Source organism: Pipistrellus hanaki, assembly GCF_964339955.1.
Source record: "Pipistrellus hanaki genome assembly, chromosome: 11".
NCBI classification, from domain to species: Eukaryota; Metazoa; Chordata; class Mammalia; order Chiroptera; family Vespertilionidae; genus Pipistrellus; species Pipistrellus hanaki.
In genome coordinates, this window is record NC_140513.1 from 56,441,287 (window position 1) to 56,465,113 (window position 23,827).

At 43.4% G+C, this 23,827-nt stretch overlaps 2 protein-coding genes and 1 pseudogene across 3 annotated transcripts; all 3 read left to right on the plus strand.

The window, feature by feature from the left end:
* Nucleotides 1-4,032: 4,032 nt before the first annotated feature.
* On the plus strand, nucleotides 4,033-4,647 carry LOC311629740 (interferon omega-2-like; the record flags this gene model as incomplete). Its single annotated transcript, XM_084898129.1, has 1 exon — nucleotides 4,033-4,647. Exon 1 carries the CDS (start codon nucleotides 4,060-4,062, stop codon nucleotides 4,645-4,647), a length of 588 nt encoding a protein of 195 aa, XP_084754255.1. The 5' UTR covers nucleotides 4,033-4,059.
* Nucleotides 4,648-20,700: 16,053 nt separating this feature from the next.
* On the plus strand, nucleotides 20,701-21,402 carry LOC311629749 (interferon omega-2-like; the record flags this gene model as incomplete). The annotated part of the gene is made up of 1 exon (XM_084898137.1): nucleotides 20,701-21,402. Exon 1 carries the CDS (start codon nucleotides 20,815-20,817, stop codon nucleotides 21,400-21,402), a length of 588 nt encoding a protein of 195 aa, XP_084754263.1. The 5' UTR covers nucleotides 20,701-20,814.
* Nucleotides 21,403-22,416: 1,014 nt separating this feature from the next.
* On the plus strand, nucleotides 22,417-23,039 carry LOC311629750 (interferon omega-2-like; annotated as a pseudogene). The gene has a single exon. The product of its transcript is annotated as an interferon omega-2-like (transcript).
* Nucleotides 23,040-23,827: the final 788 nt, after the last annotated feature.

Below are 23,827 nucleotides of genomic sequence, written 5' to 3' on the forward strand. Positions count from 1 at the left end.
CCTTCTGGTTCCACCAGGACGAGGCTGCATCATGCAGGACTCTCACCTGCTCAAAAACAGACGGAGCACACCTAGGAGCAGATGAGATGAAAGTCAGCAGCAGTGTGAGAACTGGGCAGAACCGAGGCAGGGAAAGCCTGGACTGGAAAAGGCAGGCCCGCAGGAGGGGAACAAGGGGAAGGGTCTGCACTGAGTCACCTGTATCTGCACATCATTCTGGTTCCCAGGGGAGAAGATGGAAGTGGATGCTGAGAGCAGAGCTCTCCCACAGAGACGGGGCCACCAGCAGTGTCCCCAGCACAGGGGACTCTGACCCACAGCAGCCTGCTGGGGATTGGAGGGACCACGGTTACTCCACAGCCAGCAACAAACTTGTTTTAATTGTCAGAAAATTCTACTCTTTAAAACTATGTAAAAGGAATGTTGTCTACTTTTCCTTCGAACTTAATGTCAGTTAGTTCTGTAGACTCAGACCACAGTGGTGATGTCACACAGAACAATAGACACAAATCCACTGGCATTTGAAGTGGAACCAGGAATCCTTGTCACCTCACCCTCCCTGCTCAGTGCTATTGTGCTGTGGCCTCCCCTTGGTTCATAATTCCATGTCCAATTGTAGCCCCATCTCCTTTTAATAGGCCCTTCTAGACCACCCAGTGTCTCAAGCTTCTTAAGGGTTTGACTTTGGATTACTTTCCAAATAATTCATCACTTCAGATTTGTACTGCAAAATAGTGGTATAAACAAGTTTAATGCAAAAAGGGATATTGGGAAGGTTGAATTCACCATTTCAAATATCTTAGAACTGTGGTTGGTCCATAGTTAGCATGCAATAAAATTTTGTTATTGTTTAAAATATCAATATAATTATTATTATTCCAATTAAGAACACACTCTTTTAGGATCATGCAACTCCATTTCACTTAAATCCAGATTACTCAAGGCAATCTTCTCAGAAACTGAGTGGATTCATTAACTAGATTTAGGACGCAGACCAGGGTTAATATCCACTAGGTATCAGAAAGGATCCTGCTCCAGCAGTGGTTGACGTGGTCCCCAGTCTTCTGAGAGTTGGTTGCTGAGAGTCTCCCCTTCCATCCTCAGAGCTGCTCCCATGAGCATTAAATGACAGGAAAGTGACTCGGCTGGCCACTGGCCCAGGACGCCCTGTTCTTTGAGCCTCTGGCAGAGGCAGCCCATCCCTGGTGTAGCTCAGGGCTGGCTCCATCCTCCCTCTGCCTCAACACCAGGGACCCCTTGTGGCTGCAGTCAATTCTGCCAATTTACACCTTGCCTTCTTGTCATCAGAACTCACTTCCCTTCTTTCTCTTCTATGACACGGAGAATTCTATTTGTTTCACTTTTGCCCACAAACAACCGTCAATTTTGCTTTCTGAGAAAGTAAATGAGAAATAAAAAGTCTGACATCATGATAATTATAGAGAAAAATGCTGAAGTCCCTTTGTCTTTCTTTATTTCTCTTCATTTGTATTGACCACACAGTGAAGTAGAAAGTAAGGTGTGATGCCAGCTAGGCAGGCTCAGTGGTTGAGCATCAACCTGCTGAAGGAAGTCATGGTCAGGGCACATGCCAGGGCTCCATGCCCAGTAGGGGGCATGAAGGAGGCAGCCCATCAATGATTCTCTCTCATTATTCTTATTTCGGTCTCTCTTTTTCTCACCCGTCATCTCTAAAATCAATACAAATTTATTTTAAAAATTAAATTTATTTATATATATAATGACAGAAGAGCAAGACAGACTATGCCTAGGAAACCACTGTAATGACTCTGTGGTTATTTACATGCAAAAGGAAGCACCATGAAGAAGGCTATTTGTACCTGACTTACTGGTCTGAGCCTCACTGCCCTGCATACTGAGCATGAGACAGAGGGAGGAACAGAGAAGCCCAATAGAAACGCACAGACCGACTGAGCAGCTGAAGTTCACCAGTTTCTGTCCTACAAATTTCCACTAAGAGACATCATCATTGAATCTCCTGTGCCCACCTCAGATGTTTTGAGCATAAAGTGATCCATAATTTAAGTAGAGACTTGGACAATTAAAAACTACACTAGCACAACATAAAAAGAAATTGGACCACCAATTCACACTACACAGAAAAATAAACTCAAAATGGATAAAAAGTTTAAATGTGAAACATGAAAACCATAACAATCCTAGAAGGAACATAGGCAGCAGAACCTCTGACAACGCTCAGAGCAATATGTTTGTGGCACAACTTCAAGGGCAAAGGACATTAAGAAAATAAACAAATGTGACTACATCAAATTAAAGAGCTCTGCACAGCAAAAGAAACCATCAACAAAATGAACAGGGAGCCCAGTGTGTGGGAGAACATATTTGCCCATGATACATCTGATAAAGGGTTCTATCCAAAATCTATAGGGAGCTCATACAACTTAACCAAAGAAAGACAAACAATCCCATTAAAAAATGGGCAAAGACCTAAATAGACACTTCTCCAAACAGGACATACAGATGCCCAAGAGACATATGAAAAGATGCTCAAAGTCACTGATCATCAGAGATGCAAATTAAAACAACAATGACATATCACATCACACTTGTCAGAATAATTATTATCAACAAATTACAAGTGCTGGTGAGGATGAGGAGAAAATAGAACTTTAGTACACTGCTGGTGGGAATGGAGACTACTACAACCATTATGAAAAATAGTGTGGAGTTTACACACACAAAAAAAATATTAAAAATGGAAATGCCATTTGACCCAGTGATCCCACTTCTAGGAATATATCCTTAGAAACCCAAAATGCTAATCAAGAAGAGTTTATGCACCCCTATGATCATAGCAGCACAATTTACAAAGCTCAGATCTGGAAACAGCCCAAGGGCCCATCAATAGATGAGGGAATTGAAAAGCCCACTGAAGATAAATGATTGCAATTGCATAAGTAATGCCTCCACCTACTTAGACAATACAAACGTTTGCTGTCAGAGTTTAGGGCTGTGGACACCACTGGCTCCTGGGTCCTGGCTCAGGAGGAGGTACCACTGATGACAAGGGTCCTTCACACAAACACTCCCCTGGGAAGCAGGAGGATTCTGACAGGTTCTTTTGTCAACAGAGACCCAAGCCCTTCCTCCAGGGGAGAATTCCAAGGACTGCAGGATGGGGTGAGCATGCCCTCACGGGGGGGTCCAGGAGAGTTATATTGAGGACACTGTCACTCCAGAGGCAAAATGTACTAGAGCTAATATCAACCTTCTGAATGGGGTGGTGCTGGGAAAATATTACTATCTTGTGATGAAAATCTCCACACTTACACCCACCAGCAAAGAACCCAGATTTCTGCTGGGGGTATCGGCACAGCCTGAGGAGCACTAACAACCAGTTACAAATGATGGAAGGAAATGGCAATGTCTACAGAAGTCCTGACCCAGTGTCCCTCGTGAAGCATAACCACATGGCCCTGCAGGAGGAATGGGTTCTAGAAGAGAGACATCCCCGAAATGCAATCACTGAAAACCTCATACCTGTTGTGCATAAAACAGTGAACAAAACTCAGTCCTTGGTTCTAAAGAGTTTATTTACCAAACATGGTCTGGTGAGTACCTGACAATATACACAAACCCACAGAAAGGAGGTGATGCCCATGATGTCCAGAGTAAAGGCAAACTTTTATTTCTAATACAAAGAAGAGCAATATTGATGCAGTATACTTATATACGTGAGCATATACCTGCGTGAGAAGTTACACACCTACCTACACTTTGACTTGAGGACAAAGAAATTTCTCATTTGACAACTAAGTATCCACTTTTATGGCACATCTTAGAGTGTATGGTGAAATTGATTGTAGTAGTGTAGATTGATGACATCATCTTAGAACACCTAAATTAAATGAAAACAAAAAAAGGAAGTGAAAGGGGAAAGAAATGCTTAGAAAATGAAAATTGTGGTGTTCCCTATTTAAGGGCCCTGCCTAGAAAGAAGGTCATTGGAGAACTTCTGACCCAAGGTTGTTCACCAGACGCCCAGCTCAGCCAGGCCAGCAGCACCCTCCTCTGCCCATGGCCCTCCTGCTCTCTCTGCTCACAGCCCTGGTGCTGCTCAGCTCTGGCCCCGCTGGAGCTCTGGGCTGTGACCTGCTTGAGGACCATGTCCTGCTCAGCAAGGAGAACTTAGTGCTTCTGAGAGAAATGAATACCATCTCCCCTCTCTTCTGCCTGAAGGACAGACAGCACTTCCAATTCCCCCGGGCAGCGGTGGATGGCAGCCAGGTCCAGAAGGCCCAGGCCATCTCTGTCCTCCACCAGATGCTCCAGCAGATCTCCGACCTCCTGGCCACAGAGAACTCCTCTGTCTCCTGGAACACGACCCTCGTGGACCAGCTGCGCACAGGACTCCATCGGCAGCTGAAAGACCTGGACACCTGTTGGGAGCAGGAGATGGGAGAGGAGGGACCTGCCCAGGCCACGCAGGGCCCTCCCCTGGCCTTGAAGGGGTACTTCCAGGGCATCCGTCTCTACCTGAAGGAGAAGCAATACAGTGACTGCGCCTGGGAAGTTGTCAGAGTGGAAATCGTGAGGTCCTTCTCCTCAACAAGAGCCTTGCAAGAAATGCTGAGAAATAAGGATGGAGACCTGAGGTCACCTTGAAAGGATTCTCACTGATGAATGTGCCACATCATGTTTGCACATATGTATTGGGTCAAGTCAAAGGCTCTTGGGTCAGCCTTAGTCACAGAATTTATTACGTTTTATTCAGCAAATCTGATGTCAAGGTATTAATCATGGAAATGGTATGAAATTTAGCTCCTGGGATATCAGTCCCTGGTATGTTATTGTGGCAATGTTATTTATTTATTCATTTATTTATTGTTTCTTTGCTTATTTAGTATTTATTGTTTTATGTTATCATATTTATATATTTATATAACTAATATTTGCCTCAGTTGTATTATAATTTACAAAACATGTTTACTTTTTTGCCATTAAATTTGTATTCTGCTTTATTTATTAAATTCTTATCAAAAAAACTTCCTGAGTTCTTTTATTCTGAACACCTAAATCCTTATATTTTTTACATAGGTCTACTTCAACATAATACTTGTTTGTCTATTAAGTCCTATAGAATAGGCCCATGACTTCTCAGAAAATGTCTATCAAAATCTGGAAAAGATTGGAATTGATAGAGGCCTAGAAAGTATGGGAAATGTTCAGTAGGTATATCTGAGTTGTAATTGATTTGTATTCCATGAGCAAGGAGCAGTGCATAGAAATATCTGAGCGGAGTCATCTAGAGTGGAGTGGAAATGCTATATGGTATTTGGTGGCTGTTCCTGGCACCTATACTCTTCCCCCCACTCTCTCTGGGCCCAACTTTACTGAATTATTTCCCTCTCCCAGATAATCTGTCTGCTCTCCAGACTTCTTCTGTGCTCTGCTTCTGCTGTGGTTTCAGCTTCATGATTTCTACTCACAGTAAAAGCCAACAGAGAGTAAAGTTGAGTGGGAGCTCTACGTTTGTCAAATCCTTTGTAGGCAGGCTGACCAGTTGGGTGCCCTCCCTGCAGCAGGAGCTTTTCTATAATATGACTTTGCTTTTGCTGGTGTCTTTGTCCAGGAATTAATTTCTTTGATTTTGTGAGACAACGAACTGGGACCTGAGCAATGTATAGATTCAATGCAATGTCTATTAAATACCAATGACATATTTCAAAAACCTAGAACAAACACTCCAAAAATTTGTATGGAACCAAAACAAATCCTAAATAGCTGCAGCAATCTTGAGAAAGAACAAAGTTGGAGGGAACATAATACCAGATATCAAGTTGTACTGCAAAGCCACTGTAATCTTAACAACCTGGTACTGACACCAGAACATGTAGATATATAGATCAATGAAACAGAACAGAGACCCAAGAAATGGACCCAATCCATTATGCTCAATTAATATTTGATAAAGGAGGGAAGAGTATACAATGAAGTCAAGGCAGTCTCTTTAATAAATGGTGTTGGGAAAATTGGGTAGATAGATGCAGAGAAATGACTAGATCACCAACTTACACCATACACTGGAATAATCTCAAATAGGATAAAAGACTTACATGTCAGTCATGAAACCATAAAATGCTAGAAAAAGGAATAGGAAGCAAAATCCCAGACACCTATCATAGCAATATATTTAAAGATAAGTCTCCTAGGGCAAAGGAAATTAAGGCAAAAATAAACAAATGCAACTATATCAAAATAAAAATGTTCTGGACAGCAAAAGAAATCATCAAAAAAACAAAAAGGGAGCCCAATGTGTGGGAGATGTATATTTGCCAATGATATATCTGATAAAGGGTTACTATCCAACATATATGAGGAACTCATACAACTTAACAAAAGAAAGACAAACAATCCCATTAAAAAATGGGCAAAGGACCTAAATAGACACTTCTCCAAATAGGACATACAGATGCCCAAGAGACATATGAAAAGATGCTCAAAGTCCCTGATCATCAGAGAGATGCAAATTAAAACAACAATGAGGTGTCACCTCATACTTGTCAGAATGGCTACCATCAACAAATCAGGAAAGACAAGTGCTGGTGAAGTTGTGAAGAAAAGGGAACCCTAGTACATCTCTGGGGGAATGCAGACTGGTGCAACCATTATGGAAAACAGTATGGAGTTTCCTCAAAAAAGTCAATATGGAACTTTCATTTGTTTGTTTTTTAATTTTTGCTTTTAAATGTATTCTGCCCAGGGAAAAAATATTCTTAAGTCAGTAGGCCATGTTGTGTGGCTTTCTTAGTAGAACTTGAGACTCCTTAATGGAAAATTTCACTTTCTGACAACATCTGTCTGTAGCCCCTGAATTTAAATGACGTCAGATTTTCAATTCCTCTTCTGGAAAACTGACACAACTTTACTCGTGGCCACAATGGAAATCATAAAGAATAAATAAAATATTTGCAAATTATAGGCTGAGAATCTGAACATAAGGAATGATTGTTGACTTTAGGGTTGGTGTAACATACAGTAATCTGGTCCACATTTGGCTAAGCATAGACAAGCCATGTGGAGCTTTGATTGCATTTTCTTCAGCACTCTGGGGTGCACCTGCTGAGCTTCCCCAGTAAATGGCAACTCTAGGAGGAAAGCATGATGCCAAAAGAAGTAGAGAATTGTGAATTTATTAGGTCATCTAGATACCAGAAATGCTGAGCCCTCAAATAGGAGGAGATTTTTTAAAAGATTCTAGGTGGGGTTTTTCTGGGAGGAGAATTCTCAGTGCAAGTATGCATTCCAGGAAACTCCGAAGGGGAGAGATAATCGTCTTAGCAAGTGGAATGTGGTGTAACCAAGTATAATGTCCATTGTGAAGTGGCCTAAAGATAAGTTCCTTGGATAACAGCCCATTCTAGCATTCCCTCCCACTTTCACTGCAATAAAATCTCAACCACTCATCTGTCGCCCCCTATTGGTAGCGCCATGGCGACCACCCTCTCAGCTTGGAGCACAGATCCAGGAAGAGGAACCTCGTACCCTTTCGTCTACCTCTTCTCTCTATACCTTTCAACTTACCTCTATGTCCAGCCTTTTTGTCTTATGGACTATGGACAAAGGTCATATCTTCTGTATTTACTTCCTGCTGAGGGGGTGTCAACGAGACCACAGGGAGATGGACTTAGCTAGTAGTCAGCTGGATGAGGGGTCACAGCAGCATGATTTTCTCAAGAGATTTGGTGAAGTCTCAGAAAATGGTCCTATTGAGTGGCTTGGGAGGTAAAAGATTATCCTGTTGCTGTCACAGCGTCACTTGTCTGGTTTTGCTGCTTTTCTGGGCCTGGAGCTGAAATACAACTGAGGCCTAGACGTTAATTTTAGGAGGGAAAGAATGAGGGGTGTAAATTGCCTCACTAGTGATATGAAAGGGGAGGATAGGTTACCCTGGGGGTGAGGTTCTTGTTTTCCCAGTTTTGCCTCTTGCTAGACATCTAGAGCTTCCTTGTAGGTCCCTAGACAGGATTTCAAAATAGGATGAGCAGTGGTTAGGTCCCCTATGCCAATTCCAATCTTTTTGTGATGCTTAGGGTTATTAGGAGAGGAATTATCTTAATTTCCCTTTTGTCAGATAGGTGGGTTATGGGGACAGATAAAGACTGATTATTGGAGACTACATATATATATTGGGCGAGAGAGAGATGAGAGTACAGGTTCCTGTCCAGTTGCTGGAGAGACCGATATATGTGTTTTCCCCACAGAGGAAGAAGAATCCCTGATCATAGAGGTAAGCTAAATGGTATAGAGAGAAGAGGTAGACTAAAGGGTATGAGGTTCCTTTTCCTGGTTCTGTGCTCCAAGCTGAGAGTGTGGTCGCCATGGCGCTCCCAATAAGAGGTGACATGAGTGGTTGAAATTTTATTACAGTGAAAGTGGGTAGGAATGCTAGAATGGGCTGTTATCCAAGGGAAAAGAGAAAGGGAAGGGAAAGAAAGTAGCAGTTGAGGCTGCGGGCCTGGATGGTTGCATAAGACGTAAAATCAACTTTCTGTAGAAAATAACCATTGTCTTCTGGGAATATCTGGTAGTCAACCCATTGGGACCAATGGCAGTTCGGCAGTTCTTGGTGTTGCAAGCTGATGATGGGAAATGGTCTGTTGTTATATTGCCCCGTGACCTTGTAAAGCATACAGGGGCTTGGGCAACTAGTGAGGTGTGTAGAGTGATAGGACCTGTGACGGGGAGGAGGAAATAGCTACCTTAGAAAGAGATAGAATATAAGTACAGAAAAGAAGGGAGGATTAATTTGCCTGAGCTGTAGGATAATTACCTAGTAGGGTGTCTGCATTTTTGAGAAATATAGTTTCCTTTTCCTTTGTATAAGCCAGAGTGATTTTTGCCTGATTCCATCTCTTGATTGGTATAGAGATGGTGGAATACGCTGAAGAGGAGAGGGAAAGGCAGAGCCAGCGATTCCTGGCTAAGGAGGGAATGGGTAAGGTTAAGTGTTCATTTGAGATGAGTGGAGGTGAGAAAGTTCCTCATGGGTACAGGGGAGGAGAGCTGGAATAGGATGAGAAGGAGAGCTAATTCACACTTCTAGGGTCAGGATTGTCCCGAAGGGGGAGGGGGAAAGGGTATGTTTGGGATCTAGAAAGAAGGAAATCTCATCTCAGGAATAATCCAAGTCCCTTTGTAGAAGAGCGTCCCATAGAAAGGTAAGAATATTGATGCAACGGGAGAAGTGGCAGTAGCTAGGACCTGGAGGATTTGTATTGGGAGAGGAGGTGGGCTTTGGGGAAGTCAGGGTTATTAGAGTACATAGGAAGCACCTGCAGGGGTGCTCACTCATTTGTCCTCTTCTGGGATGCAAGTAAGGCAACGTCTGGTTGGCCCGATCAGGTGGCTGTAATACTTAGAGGACTCCAGCTCATGTGATGGAGATATTCCTGAGATAGGTTTTAACCTATCTATTCCTAGAAAGGTGGAACTTTGAGGTATGTCCTGATAGTTTAGCCGCAGTTGGGGTAGTTAAGAGTACTTGGTAAGGACCTTGCCATCAGGGATGTAAATTATTGATGGATTTCCTTTAGGACGAGTAGGGGGGGTCTCCTGTAAAAGGTCGAGGGAGGACCTGATTTAGCATGTATCTTCAGTAATTGTAAGATGATGTTTAAAATGGGGACATGGTCTCTGAGAGAGGTCTCTGCAGAAGGGAAGTTTCCTAATAACAAGGGTCTCTCATTTATGAGTTTAAAGGGATTAAGAAAGGAGGGTGCATGGGGGCATTGCCCTTATGTGCTTAAAGACTAGAGGTAGGAGAGTAGGTTAAGGTTCTTTAGTTTCAAGAATTAATTTAGTTAGGCGAGACTTAATTAAGGAATTTGCCTTTTCTACCTTGCCTGAAGATTGGGGCTAGTAGGGGGATGTAAGTTCAGAGTGGAAGAGACCTGTTGAGCTATTTGAGATATGAAAGCAGGTCCATTATCTGATTGTAATGAGGTGGGTAGGCTGAATCTGGGAACGATATGCTGAATGAGACCTTGAGTGACCTCAGAGGACTTTTCAGACCTTCTGGGGAATGCTTCTACCCAGCCTGAGAAGGTATCTACTAAGGTTAACAGATATTTGTGTGTGTGTGTGTGTGTGTGTGTGTGTGTGTGTGTGTGTGTGTGTTTTATTAGGGGTCATGTTAATTCACCAGTCTTATCCAGAAATTTGGCCCCTTAACTGGGGAGATACTGAGTAACAAGTAGAACAGGTTTTGGTGATATCTTGCAGTAGGGAGGCTAGGCTAGAACGTGTGATGAGAGGTTTTAGGAGTTGTAAAGCGGTCTTATCGTATATGTAGGGAATTGTAAATAGCCTGTAAGATATCATGGGCCTGTCCCTAGGGAAGGATATATTTTCCCTAAAATTTTAACCACAGATCTTCCTGAGTGGCCCCGAGAGCTACTAGGGGCTGAAGTTCCTCTGGAGTGTATCTGGGTGTTATATGAGGAATAGCTAAGAGTTAGGGAGACAGGGGCTTCCTCTGAGCCACTGCCTTGGCTTCCTGGTCTGCTTTGTTATTTCCCTGTATTACGGGATCATTCCTGACTCAGTGTCCTTTGCAGTGTATGAATTTTAAGGAGGTTAGAAAAGAGGAGAAAGGTTCCTGAATACCAAGCAGGAAGACCTGTTGAGGCTTTCAATGATAGTGTCAAGGACTGTGAATGAGCAGTGAAAATAAAGAAAGTCTAGGCTCAGATATAAGGACTTAAGCAACAGGAGAGAGCCTAGGGGGTGCTGCTTTAGCTTACTAAGAGAGAAGAGGTCCCTTTGGGCATCAGAGGTGATTAGGTGCTGGCTCACTGGACAACACAAACCTTCTACTCATTGGCAAATAAGCAGCTTTAGCCAAAAAGTAAACAATCAGCATTACATTTATGAACACACATTAAACACACTCTTATTTAAAGAAAATATACTTTCAACAAAGTACTAGAGAGCTTCTATAATAAAAACTAAGAGCAGGTGAATTAAAATGTGTCTAGCAATCAATGATTCAGTATTACCATATTTTCCGGCGTATAAGATGACCCCCTAATTTTACAGTTAAAACATAGGTTTAGGCCTATATTCGCTGTGTAAGACTACCCCCCACTTCCGAGGCAACACCAGTTCTTTCTTTAATAGACCGCCTCTCTGGCCAGAGTCTATTAAAGAAAGAACTGGTGTTGCCTCGGAAGTGGGGGGTAGTCTTACACAGCGAATATAGGCCTAAACCTATGTTTTAACTGTAAAATTAGGGGGTCGTCTTATACGCCGGAAAATAAGGTATCACTAACCCAACAAATCTCCAAAGCCTTTAAGTTACAAAAGACTTTGAAAAATTATGCATACGCATATGAAACTGGAGAAAAGGCAGTGGTGGGGGATGGGGGTGAGGAGGGAGCAGGCCCAGCAGCCTGTTCCGAGGCCTCCCTCTAGATGTTTGAATTTAAAACTGCTACACAATGGAATACTGTGCTGAGGTAAAAAAGGAGTTCTTACCATTTGCAACAACATGGATGGAGATGGAGAGCAATATGCGAAGTGAAATAAGCCAGGCAGAGAAAGATAAATATCACATGATCTCACTCATTTGTAGAATATAATGAACAACACAAACTGATGAACAAAAAATAGATCCAGAGACAGAGAAACATCAATCAGAATGTCAAACCTCAGGGAAGGTAGGGGAGAGTGGGGGTAATGGGGAGAGATCAACCAAAGGCCTTATATACATGCATATAAGCCTAATCAATGGACATAGACAACAGGCAGGTGGGGACATGAAATGGGAGGTGGGGTGTAATGGGGAAATAAGGACAGATATGTAATACCTTAATCAATAAAAAAATTTAATAAAATTTAATTTTAAAAAACTGCCACATTTTTTTCTTAGAGATAATGTGCTAAGGTTTGGATGATAGTGAATTCAGCTTCTGATAGTAGTAACTGGACTGCTAAGTAATCGTTCATAGTTTTGTAGTAACGAAAGCCGTTCTCTGGGAAGCGGGTAGGGGAGTGAGAAGGCGCTGAGGTCAGAACAATTTTCAGAGCATTAAAGGGCTGAGAATGCTGGCCTTGAGATCTAAAGGCTCAGTGAGGAGGTCCCTTCGCCATGTCATGTCATAGAGGAGCTTTGCGAGAAGCCTGAACTTGGTAAGTCAGAGGCGAGAACAGCCATCCAAGAAAGGAGAGTATTTCTTGTTTAGAAGAGGGGACAGTCGTGGAAGAGATAAGGTGTTTATAGACTAAGGAATGGCGTGGCTTTGTGGGATGAGAGTGAAACTGAAGTAGGTGACTGTCACTCGGGACACCTGGGTTTTATGAGGGGATGCGCGGTACGGGCATTGAAGTAGAACTAGAAAAGAGCGAATGGGGGTATTTAGTAAGATGCAGTATAGAGGTGAGGTGGCTAATGGCTGTGAGACAAAGCCAACAACCACCATAACAGAGACTGAGGAGGGGACAAGGGTCTCAGTGGATTCGAAGAGGGCAGAATAAGTGGCTCCAGTGTCAATTAAAAGGGAGATTAGCTTACCTGCCAGCACAATCCTTACCCAAGGCTCTGTCCTGGTGATGTAAGTCTGTGGGGCCCTCTCAGGGCCTGGGAAACTTCAGTCTTCAGTGGCCAGTCCCAGGAGGTCTGGGAGCTCCAAACCGGACCCAGATGGTGGCCTTGCTGGACTGGCCACAGTCTGACCTGGAGGGGCCAGACTACAATCTGATTTCCAGTGGCCTTCCCTTCCACACCTTGGGCAGGGCACAGGTGAGGGGAGGGGGTTTCGGGTTTGAACAGGACGTGGCTTAGTGTCCTTCCTTGTTGCATTTGAAGCATGGGCTCCTGACTTACTCTTGGTTGGAGGACCAGCACTTCGTTTGGGGTTCATGCGAGCAGTGACTAGGAGCTGGAAGGCCTCCTTCTGGGCCTCAGCCTTGGCCTGATGTTTTGGATTTAGGCCTCCTCATTTCAATTATTAAAGATCTTAAAGGATAGGTTAACAATATATTTTTGAGGGGTTTTGGACCTGTGTCTATTTTTCAAAGTTTGCGGCGTATGTTGGGGGCTGATTGGGATATAAAATGGGTGTTCAGAAGAAGGGTTCCCTCGGGGACATGGGCTCTAAGGTGGTAAATTTATGTAAGGCCTTCATGAGTCGGGAGAGGAAGAGAGCTGGCTTTTCATCGGGGCCCTGAGTGATTTCATTAACTTGGCTCAAATTTCTTAGTAACAGTGGTTGTGTTGGTGGGGAAAGACCTGAAATGCCTCTCAATGTGTAGGAAGTCAGACATGGAAAATGGGTGTGTACCCAGATAATACCCTCAGTTCCTTCTGCCTCCCTCAGGGGTAGAATTGGGACAGAAATAGAAGTGGCTGTTGAGGAAGGAGGTCTTTGGGTGGCCCAAGAGCAAGTGTTAGATGGGAAAAGGCTGTTTGGGAGCTCGCATTCTTGGGATTTGGGCTCTCAGGGGCCAGGGAGAAGGTGGTTGCTGGTTAGGAGGGTCTGGATTTTGGGAATCTACTGCAGGTGATGGAGTGGGTGTGGAGGTCAGTGGTCTGCTGGGTCAAGAGTAGATTCAGAATCAGAAGTGTCAGGTGTATAATGTTTTTTTCTGAAGGAGAAAGATCTGATGGGTAGAGCAGGACCAAGAGAGAGGATTGGGACTGAAGGGGGAAAAAGGCCTGGCAGTAGGAATCTCTGACTTTTTTTCCATTGCAGTGACAGCAATTATCTAAATTATGCAATGTGTTAAAATTAAAAGTGTCATTTTCAGGCCATTAAGACTAATTCTCTAGTTTATATTGTGGCCAGTGTTACAAAACAAAATGATGTGGTTGGGCATGATCTCCCCTGTGAGTGTGCAGAGGGAGTGTAGCGTGGCACATGAGAGAGAAATGTGAGTGACAGACCACAACACCAAAGGTGACTGTTTAGGGCTAAACAAATCACCATGAGAAATGAGAGGTGACCCTCTGGACTGGGTGTCCCCAACCCAGAAGGATCCAAAGCCAAATGGCTGAGGAGTCTTCTGGTCTAGCGCTAGGACTTTTGAGAAGTCAGTGAGAGAGAGTGGGCAGAAGACTCGAGATGAAGAAAATTGTGAAGCGTCACTAACCCAGAGAAGATTGGTCAGTGTAGGATGAAAGGTCAACAATGGAAAAAGAGAGATTCCCGATCTGGGGTCCTCCTCGGCTGGTTCAGGAGGGTCCATAAGGGAGGGAGGCCTGATCGAGGCCCACAATCTAGTCACCCAAGTAGAATTCGGAGGTAAGCCCAGGATGAGCTGCCACTGCCTACTGCTACCTGAGTAGCAAACTGAAGCCAAGGTGATAGCTCCCCATCCCCGTGCAACCCCCTTATGTTTCAGCACCAAATCTTACCCAGATGACCTAATTAATTCATAATTCTTTACCCCTTTTAGCCTCCTACGTTCCTCCTTAGGCGACCCTAACAGATGGTAGGAAAGGGAACAGATTGATGTTTCTCTCTCACATAGATGTCCTCTTTCTCTTTCTTTTTCTCTCTCTTTCTCTCTCTCATCTATAAACATATCCTCAGGTGAGGATTAAAAACAAAATTCTGGGAAGTGTTGTGGACAAGATTAAAATATAATCAATATTAAAATGTAAGATAAATCTGACATATATTCAGTTAGGAAATTGTGGCTTGCATCATTATTTGGAAGAGAAGTTAGTCTCCTAAACTGAAGTGAAAAAATATTGATTAGTGATACCTGGCACACTTAGGCCTTCTCTCCTGGCTTTTCTAAATCATGTTCTTCTATTCCCAATCACAATGGGTTCCTTCCTCTTCAATGTAGAAATTCCCAGCGTGCTCTCCCTCTTTACTTCTCCTTCACCCGCACCCCCATTCACACAGCTGTTTCCTGTTCCCTTGTGGTTTCCCTTTAAGAGTACAAAAACTACCAAATAAAAGCAAAGTTGAGTGAAAGTTCTAGGTTTTTCAGAAACTCCTATAGAAGAGACTATTTTTTTTCCTTCTGACGAATGCATTTGAAACTGAGGAATGTCCCTGTTGCAATGATTAACTAACCATAGCTGTAGCTATAAACCAGATCCATTTTGGTACTCTGAATTATTTAAAAATTTACATGGGAAGAGAGCCACCTATTGGTTCAAATAGACAAAGACATCCACCAGAGAGCTGGCTCCTTTGTCTATGCAAAACAATCTGGTCCCTTCCACACACTTCTTCAAGCTACACAGAGCCCAATCCTGGAAAGAACTGGCCCCCATACTTGACTAAGCCCACTTTCTTAGCTTTTGTTTCTTAAAGAAGGAAAATATACCCAGTTCAGGCAGGGCCTGCACTCTTTGAGCAGTGAGTACCTATATGGAGAGAAGCAGTCAGAATGTCATTTGTTAACATAAATAAGATAAAATTAAATTAAATTAAATTAAAATTAAAACCTATAAAGAATTTTTGTCAGTTTATTTGAGCCAAACTATGGACAATTGTCAGGAAGCAGAATCTCCATGTATTGGGATAATGCTCCAGAAGATGGCAGCTTCTCACCTTGCTTTATACACTATAATCAAAGGAGGAGAAGTTAGAGGGTTACCTGAAATCCACTGGTGATAGATTAGGAAGTCTGGAGAAAGCAAAGGTGGGAGGAAATTTCTGGGATTGAATAAAAAGTAAAATGATAAACATACTTCTTTTACCCAGGTGGGTACAGGATAGTTAACAGTCAATAATTAACATCGTAATGATGAAGGAATTTATGGTCTCTGTCCTGCTCATTTGGTTGTGCCCTGAGGGGTCCAGAAAAAGGGAAGTTACAAGTTATCCTGACATTTCACTGGCATGTTATCTCAAAAAAAAAAAAGGCTCAGCTAAGGTAAAGATTGACCTTTGTCAGGGAATACACTGGCCTAGGACATGACTACCCACTATAAACTGCTTTTAGTTAAAGTTTTAATTTCAGACCATCCTTTGCGGTTACTTTAGGTCTTTGAGTTTGCAAAACTGCCATTCAGGCCTTCCCCCAACTAGTCAAGTTAGCATGTGGGTCTTTATTTTTATCCACACTTACTTTTCTTTAAAAAAAGAAAGAAAGAAAGAAAGAAAGAAAGAAAGGAAGGAAGGAAGGAAGGAAGGAAGGAAGGAAGGAAGGAAGGAAGGAAGGAAAGAAGGAAAGAAGGAAGGAAGGAAGGAAGGAAGGAAGGAAGGAAGGAAGGAAGGAAGGAAGGAAGGAAGGAAGAAGAAAGAAAAAGTATTGATTTTAGAGAGGAAGGAACAGAGAAAGAGAAATATCAATTTATTGTTCCATTTATTTATGTGTCCATGGTTGACCCCATTATGTGCCCTAATGGGACACGGAACTTGGGTGTATGGGAACCACAGTCTAACTAGCTAGAATGTGTTTCTGCCTGCAGGCTGCCCAGCTGGCCAGAGCCTCCAGCATCGTCACCCCCTAGATAGTCCTTTAGTCCATTTGGAGGCTTAGAGCCTGCCTCTCGGGATGTAGAGAAGCAAGGGAATCAGTTTGAAGGTGAGTTAACTCTCAAAAGTAAGTTGGCAGTTTTAAAAATTCATTCCGACGTTCAGATCTCCTTGTTTGACTTTATAATTAGGAGAAAATTCTTACTATCACTTGGAGTAATGACTCCACTGTCATCCCTTTCACCATAACTCCGCGGTCGGCAAACCGAGGCTCCAGAGCCACATGCGGCTCTTTGGCCCCTTGAGTGTGGCTCTTCCACAAAATACCACGGCCTGGGCAAGTCTATGTTGAAGAAGTGGCGTGAGAAGAAGTTTAAGTTTTAAAAACTTGGCTCTCAAAAGAAATTTCAATCGTTGTACTGTTGATATTTGGCTCTGTTGACTAATGAGTTTGCCAACCACCGCCTTAACTGAAGAGTAAGAGGGAGGAATACTTAAAGGAATTTCAGAGAGTATAATTGTTGCCAATGTACAGCCCCAGGAGTATCTATTTGGGTACAATGAGAGGTATTAAGGGTGGAGAAGTTAATCAGGAAGTGTGTGTGAATTGCTCGGGTAGCAGGGATCTCTCAAATCTTTGCCTCAGGTTATGCTCTCAATCTTTAGATGGCTTTTTCCAATTGATAGTTTAAAGGGCTCTAAAGGACATGTCACCCTATTTTTGTCCCTTGCATTTCTCTCTTCCTCCACACCCTGTGGGAGGGACCATGTAGGAGAAAAACTACAAGGGCGTATTATGGATTCACTGGGCTCTTCTTTAAGACTGCCCAACAGCTTTCATATATAATGATTCCTTCCATTTTTGGTGTTGTTTATCCCTCACACTGTACCTTTGTGGTTTGTTTGTTTTTGGGTTGGTGTTGTTCTTCATTATATTTCCAGGGTGAAAAAACATATAATTAGGCTCCATATTGTCCTCTTGCCCTGAAAATCTCTGTAGCCATACCCTGTTTCATATTCCAAGGTTATTAAATATTAGAAATTATTGGAAGACAGAGCAGCAGGGCTCGAGGGCTGGGCCTCCTACAGCCCCTGCAAAGAAGCAGGACCTTACATTATACCCAAAGCCTGAGAAGGGAAGCCCGATGCCCACAGATGTGCTGTGAAGGATCGGGGTGTAGCACCAGCTGGAAGCAGCTGAGGATTTCCAGGATGAAGGGCCAGAGAGTAAAGGTGGCTAAGGCTCCACCCTCCCTGCCAGCTGACTCCTGGGCTGCAGCTGTCAGACCCTGATGTGCAGTCTCACACAGAAACGCAGTCAAGGCATGGAGCCAGGTCCACACACGACTTGGGACAGAATCCAGGAGCTCATCGTGCCTCTGTTTAGGCTGTGCCCCCTCTGATTCCACCAGGAGGAGGCTGCATCAGTGCAAGACTCTCATCTGCTCAAAAACAGACAGAGCACACCTAGGAGCAGGAAGAGATGGAAGTCAGCAGCAGTGTGAGAACAGAGACAGGTAAAGCCTGGACTGGAACAAGCAGGCCCTCAGGAGGGGAACAAGGGGAAGGGTCTGCACTGAGTCACCTGTTTCTGCAGATCATTCTGGTTCCCAGGGGGAGAAGATGGAAGTGGATGCTGAGAGCAGAGCTCTCCCACAGAGAAGTGTGTGGCCAACAGCAGTCTCCCCAGCACAGGGGACAGTTTAGAATTGGAACGGAGGAAAAAATTATAATTTGGTTCCATATTGAGGTTACTTCAGTACCAGCGACAAAGTTGTTTCAATTGTCAGAAAATTCTACTCCCATAAAACTATTTAAAAGGAATGTTGACTATTTTCATTGGGGATTTAAACTGAGTCAGTTGAATGGACTCAAGCACACCTGTGTTGTCATACAAAACAGTGGAGAGCAATCCATTGGGGCATTTAAAGTGGAGCTTGGCATCCTTTATCACCCCACCCTCCCAGCTCAGTGCTATCATTGCCTAAGGGGACTTATTAATGAGATGGGGGTTGGGGTTGCTAGTATCTTGATGGTTGGTTGCTGTGAGTCTTCCCTTCAGTCCTCAGAGCTGCTCCCATGAGCATTAAATGACAGGAAAGTGACTCGGCTGGTCACTGGCCCAGGAGGTCCTGTTCTTTGAGCCTCTGGCAGAGGCAGCCCATCCCTGCATTGGTGTAGCTCAGGGCTGGCTGCATCCTCCCTCTGCCTCAGCACCAGGGACCCTACTTGGCTACAGGGAATTCTGCCAACTTACACTTTGTCACTTCCCTTCTCTCACTTTTATGACATACAGAATTCTATTTGTTTCATTTTTGCCCACAAACAACTGTTAATTTTGCTTTCTGGGAAAGTTGAAATGAGAACTAAAAAGTCTGAAGTCCTGATAATTATAGAGAAAAAATGGTGAAGTCCCTTTCTTTTCCTTACTTCCTTTTGTATTAACCTCAGGATGAAATAATGACAGGTCCAAGACAGATGATGCTCAATGAACCACAATGTAATGACTATGTGGTTATTTACATTTAAAATGAAGCACCATGAATAAATAAAGGAAAGAAGATGGTTTCTCCCTGACTTAGTGGCCTGAGCCTCACTGTCTTGCACCCTGAGCATGACACAGAGAGGGAGGAACAGAGAAGCCCAATAGAAATCGCTCAGACTGAATGAACAGCTGAAGTTCATCAGCTTCTGTCCTACAAATTTCTACTGAGAGATGTCGTCATTGAATCTCCTGTGCAAAGCTCAGAAATTTTGAGCATTACAGGTATTCAATAATTTAAATAAAAATAGAAAAATAGAAGCTGTACTGCAAAAATAACATTTTTTTGGCCTATGGAGGTAAAATGAATGCATTGGATAACTAATTCCTCCACCTACTTAGACAAAATAAACTTTTGCTGTCAGCATTGACAACTTGGGAAACCACTTACACTTGGGTCCTGGTTCAGGAGAGGAGCAGGTCACCACCGAGAACAAGGGTCCTTCATAGGAAACCTCCGAGGGGAAGCAGGAGAATGCTGACAGCTTCTTTTGTCAACAAAGACACAAGCCCTTCTCCCTGGGGAGAATTCTAAGGCCTTCAGTATGGGGTGAGCCTGCCTTCAGGGGGGAGTCCAGGAGAGCTATAGTTAAGAACACTGTCACTCCAGAGGCAAAGGGTTACTAGAGCTGATCTCAGCCTCTGGAATGGGGTGGTGCTGGGAAAATATTACTGTCTTGTTATGAGAATCTCCACACCTACAGCCACCAGCAAGGAACTCGGATTTCAGCTGGGGGCATTGGCACAGCCTGAGGAGCACTAAAAACCAGTGACAAATGCCGAAAGGGAATGGCAATGTCTACAGAAGTGCTGACCTAGTGGCCCCCAGGAAGCATAACCACCTGGCCCTACAGGAATGGGTTCTAGAAGAGAGATATCCATGAAACGCAGACACTAAAACCCTCAGCCTCTGCAGGGAGCACAACAGTAAAGAAAACTCAATCCTTGTCAAGTAGAGAAAGACAACTATCACATGATCTCACTCATATGTGGAACCTAATGAACAAAATAAACTGATGAACAAAATAGATCCAGAGACACAGAAGCATGAAACAGACTGTGGTATCTCAGAAGGAAGGCGAGAGAGGGAGAGTGGGTGGGAAGATATCAACTAAAGGACTTGTATGTATATATGCATAACCTATGGACATAGACAATAGGGTGGTGGAGGCCTGGGACAGGGTGTGGGGGTGTGTGGGAATGGAGTCAGGTTACGAGAGGTCAATGAGGGGAAAGGGGGACATATACAATACTTTCACCAATAAATATTTAAAAAAAAAAAAATAATAAAATGAGCCTGTTTTGAGTCCAACCAACACCTACCTACACTTTGACTTTAGGTCAAAGATGTTTCTCATTTGACTGTTAAGTATCCACTTGGATAAGTCACTATCTGAAATGTACTTGAAGATTAAAGTAGCAAATCCTCCTATGAACCAAGAGGTCACAGTTTGATTCTCGGTCAGGGCACCTGCCCAGGTTGCAGGGTTGCGGGCTCAATTTCCAGTGGGAGGTGTGCAGGGGGCAGTCAGTCAATGATTCTTTCTCATCACTGATGCTTCTATCTCTCTCTCCCTCTCTCTTCCTCTCTAAAATCCATAAAAACATACTTAAAAATAAAATAGCAAAATTAATAATAGATTGATGACATCTTCTTAGATCACCTAGAGAACACATAGATGAGAGCAATAAAGGAAGTAAAAGTGGGTACAAGTATTTAGAAAATGAAAATTGTGGTGTTCCCTATTTAAGGGCCCTGCTTGGAAAGAAGGTCATCAGAGAACCCGAGGTCCAAGATTGTTCACCAAACGCCCAGCTCAGCCAGGCCAGCAGCACCCTCCGTTGCCCATGGCCCTCCTGCTCTCTCTGCTCACGGCCCTGGTGCTGCTCAGCTCTGGCCCCGGTGGAACTCTGGGCTGCTACCCACCTAATGAACAGGTCCTGCTCAGCAAGGAGAACTTAGTGCTTCTGAGCAAAATGAGCACAATCTCCCCTTTCTTCTGTCTGAAGGACAGACAGAACTTCAGATTTCCCCGGGCAACGGTGGATGGCAGCCAGGTCCAGAGGGCCCAGACCATCTTTGTCCTCCATCAGATGCTCCAGCAGATCTTCAACCTCCTGTCCACAGAGAACTCCTCTATCCCCTGGAACACGACCCTCGTGGACCAGCTGCGCACAGGACTCCATCAGCAGCTGGAAGCCCTGGACACCTGTTGGGCACAGGAGATGGGAGAGGAGGGACCTGCCCTGGCCACGCAGGGCCCCGCCCTGGCCTTGAAGAGGTACTTCCAGGGCATCCATCTCTACCTGAAGAAGAAGAAATACAGTGACTGTGCCTGGGAAGTTGTCAGAGTGGAATTTATGAGGTCCTTCTCCTTAATAATATCCTTGCAAGAAAGACTAAGAAACAAGAATGGAGATGTGAAGTCACCTTGAAACAATTCTCATCGATGAATGTGCCACATCATGTTTGCACATATTTCTTGGGTCATGTCAAAAGCCTCTTATTTCTGCTTTAGTCACAGATTTTATTATGTTTTATTCAGCAAATCTGATGTCAGGGTATTAATCATGAAAATGTTACAAAATTAACTCCTGGATATCAGTCCCTAAAAAATAGTTGCCCTGATGTTATTTATTTTTTATTATTATATTATATATTTATATAATCAATATTTGATCTCAACATGTATTAATTTTTACAAAACATGTTCACTCTTTTGTCAATCAATTTGCATTTTGCTTTATTAAATTTTTATCAAAGAAATTTGAGGTCTTTGATTCCGAAAACCTAAATCCTTATTTTGTCCTATATAAATCTATCTTAGAATAAGATCTGTCTATTAAGTCCTATAGAACAGTTCCATCATTAGTCAGAAAATGCCTATCAAAGGCTGGAAAAGCACAGAACTGAGAAGCATCGTGGAAAATATGAAAGACGTTCAGTACTTATACCTGAGTTGAAACTGATTTATATTCCATGGAGAAGTGGGTAGGAAAATCTAAGAGGAGTCGTCTACAGAGGAGTAGGAAAGATAGACAGTATTTGTTGGCTTATGGTGGCAGCTATACTCTTCCTCTCCTCCTCTCCCCAATCCTGCTTTACTGAAGGCATTCCCTTCTTTATACCATCCCTTGGCTCCCCTACCTTACTGCCCATTCCCCCAGGTGCTCTGATTCTGTATGTTTCATCTTCAAGGATTCTACTTAGAGTAAAGGCCAAAGGAAAAGAGCAAAGTGAGGGAAGCCTGGGTCCTGGGTGCCAGAGGGAAGCTGGTGCCAGCAGCTGGGGGGAAGGATGATCTACTCATGAACAAATTTTGTGCATCGGGCCTCTAGTCTATACACAGATACATGTGTATACTTTCAGGTTTGTTCATTTTGTTTTGACATGTTATATGAAAAATCTCTTAGCCAGTCTCCCTGTTCTTTCACTTTGTCCAAGATGCCCAGTTCAGCCAGGCCAGCAGCACCCTCCTCTGCCCATGGCCCTCCTGCTCTCTCTGCTCACGGTCCTGGTGCTGCTCAGCTCTGGCCCCGCTAGAGCTCTGGGCTGTGACCCGCCTCAGGACCACGTCCTGCTCAGCAGGGAGACCTTAGTGCTTCTGAGCCAAATGAGCACCATCTCCCCTCTCTTCTGTCTGAAGGACAGACAGCACTTCCGATTCCCCCGGGCAGCGGTCGATGGCAGCCAGGCCCAGAAGGCCCAGGCCCTCTCTGTCCTCCACCAGATGCTCCAGCAGATCTCCGACCTCCTGGCCACAGAGAACTCCTCTGTCTCCTAGAACACGACCCTTGTGGACCAGCTGCGCACAGGACTCCATCGGCAGCTGGAAGCCCTGGACCCTTGTTGGGCGCGGGAGATGGGAGAGGAGGGACCTGCCCTGGCCACGCAGGGCCCCACCCTGGCCTTGAAGAGGTACTTCCAGGGCATCCGTCTCTACCTGAAGGAGAAGCAATACAGTGACTGCGCCTGGGAAGTTGTCAGAGTGGAAATCCTGAGGTCTTTCTCCTCAACAAGAGCCTTGCAGGAAAGGCTGAGAAATAAGGTCGGAGACCTGAGGTCACCTTGAAAGGATTCTCACTGATCAATGTGTCACCTCACCTTTGCACATATGTCTTGGATCATGTCAAAAGGCTCTTATGTCTACTTTAGTCACAAATTTTATTAAGTTTTATTCAGAAAATCTTTCGTCAGTACTTTTGAGCAAGAATATGTAAAAAAATTCAGTTCAAGTCTTATCAGTCCCTAGGAGGTTACTGTCCCACTTCCTATCTATCTATCTACCTACCTACCTACCTATCTATCGTCTATCTATTTCTCTATGTACTTTGTTTATTTAATCTGTTTTTTCTTGCACCTATTGTATTTATAATATCCAAAAGTGAAATATAATTACAGTATACTTAAATTTATAAAACAAACCTACCTTTCCATGTTTTTTTTTAGTTTGCATTTTGTTTTATTTATTGAATTTTTATCAAAGAAAACTTGAATTTTTTTATTGTAAAATAAAAATAAAAATCCTCACTGTGCAAATGATATTAAAATCTATTTACTCATTCATTCTATTCAGATTCTATGCATATAAGTTGTGTATCTAAATGACATATGTAATTGCAGTCAAGAAATACAGGTTAACAAAATAAATATATATAGTTTCTGTTGTTGAAAATTTGTGTTACAGGAAAGGAGACAAAATAGTATTAATGCTTATTTTATCTCTATTGTATTAAACACTGCGAAGGTGAAGGAAAAGGAAATGATGTTCTCACACCAGAAATTTTAGGCACCAATGAGGTTGAAAAGGAGAATTAATATTAGTTGTCCATTCTAACGAGCTTGGGAGATATGTAAGTG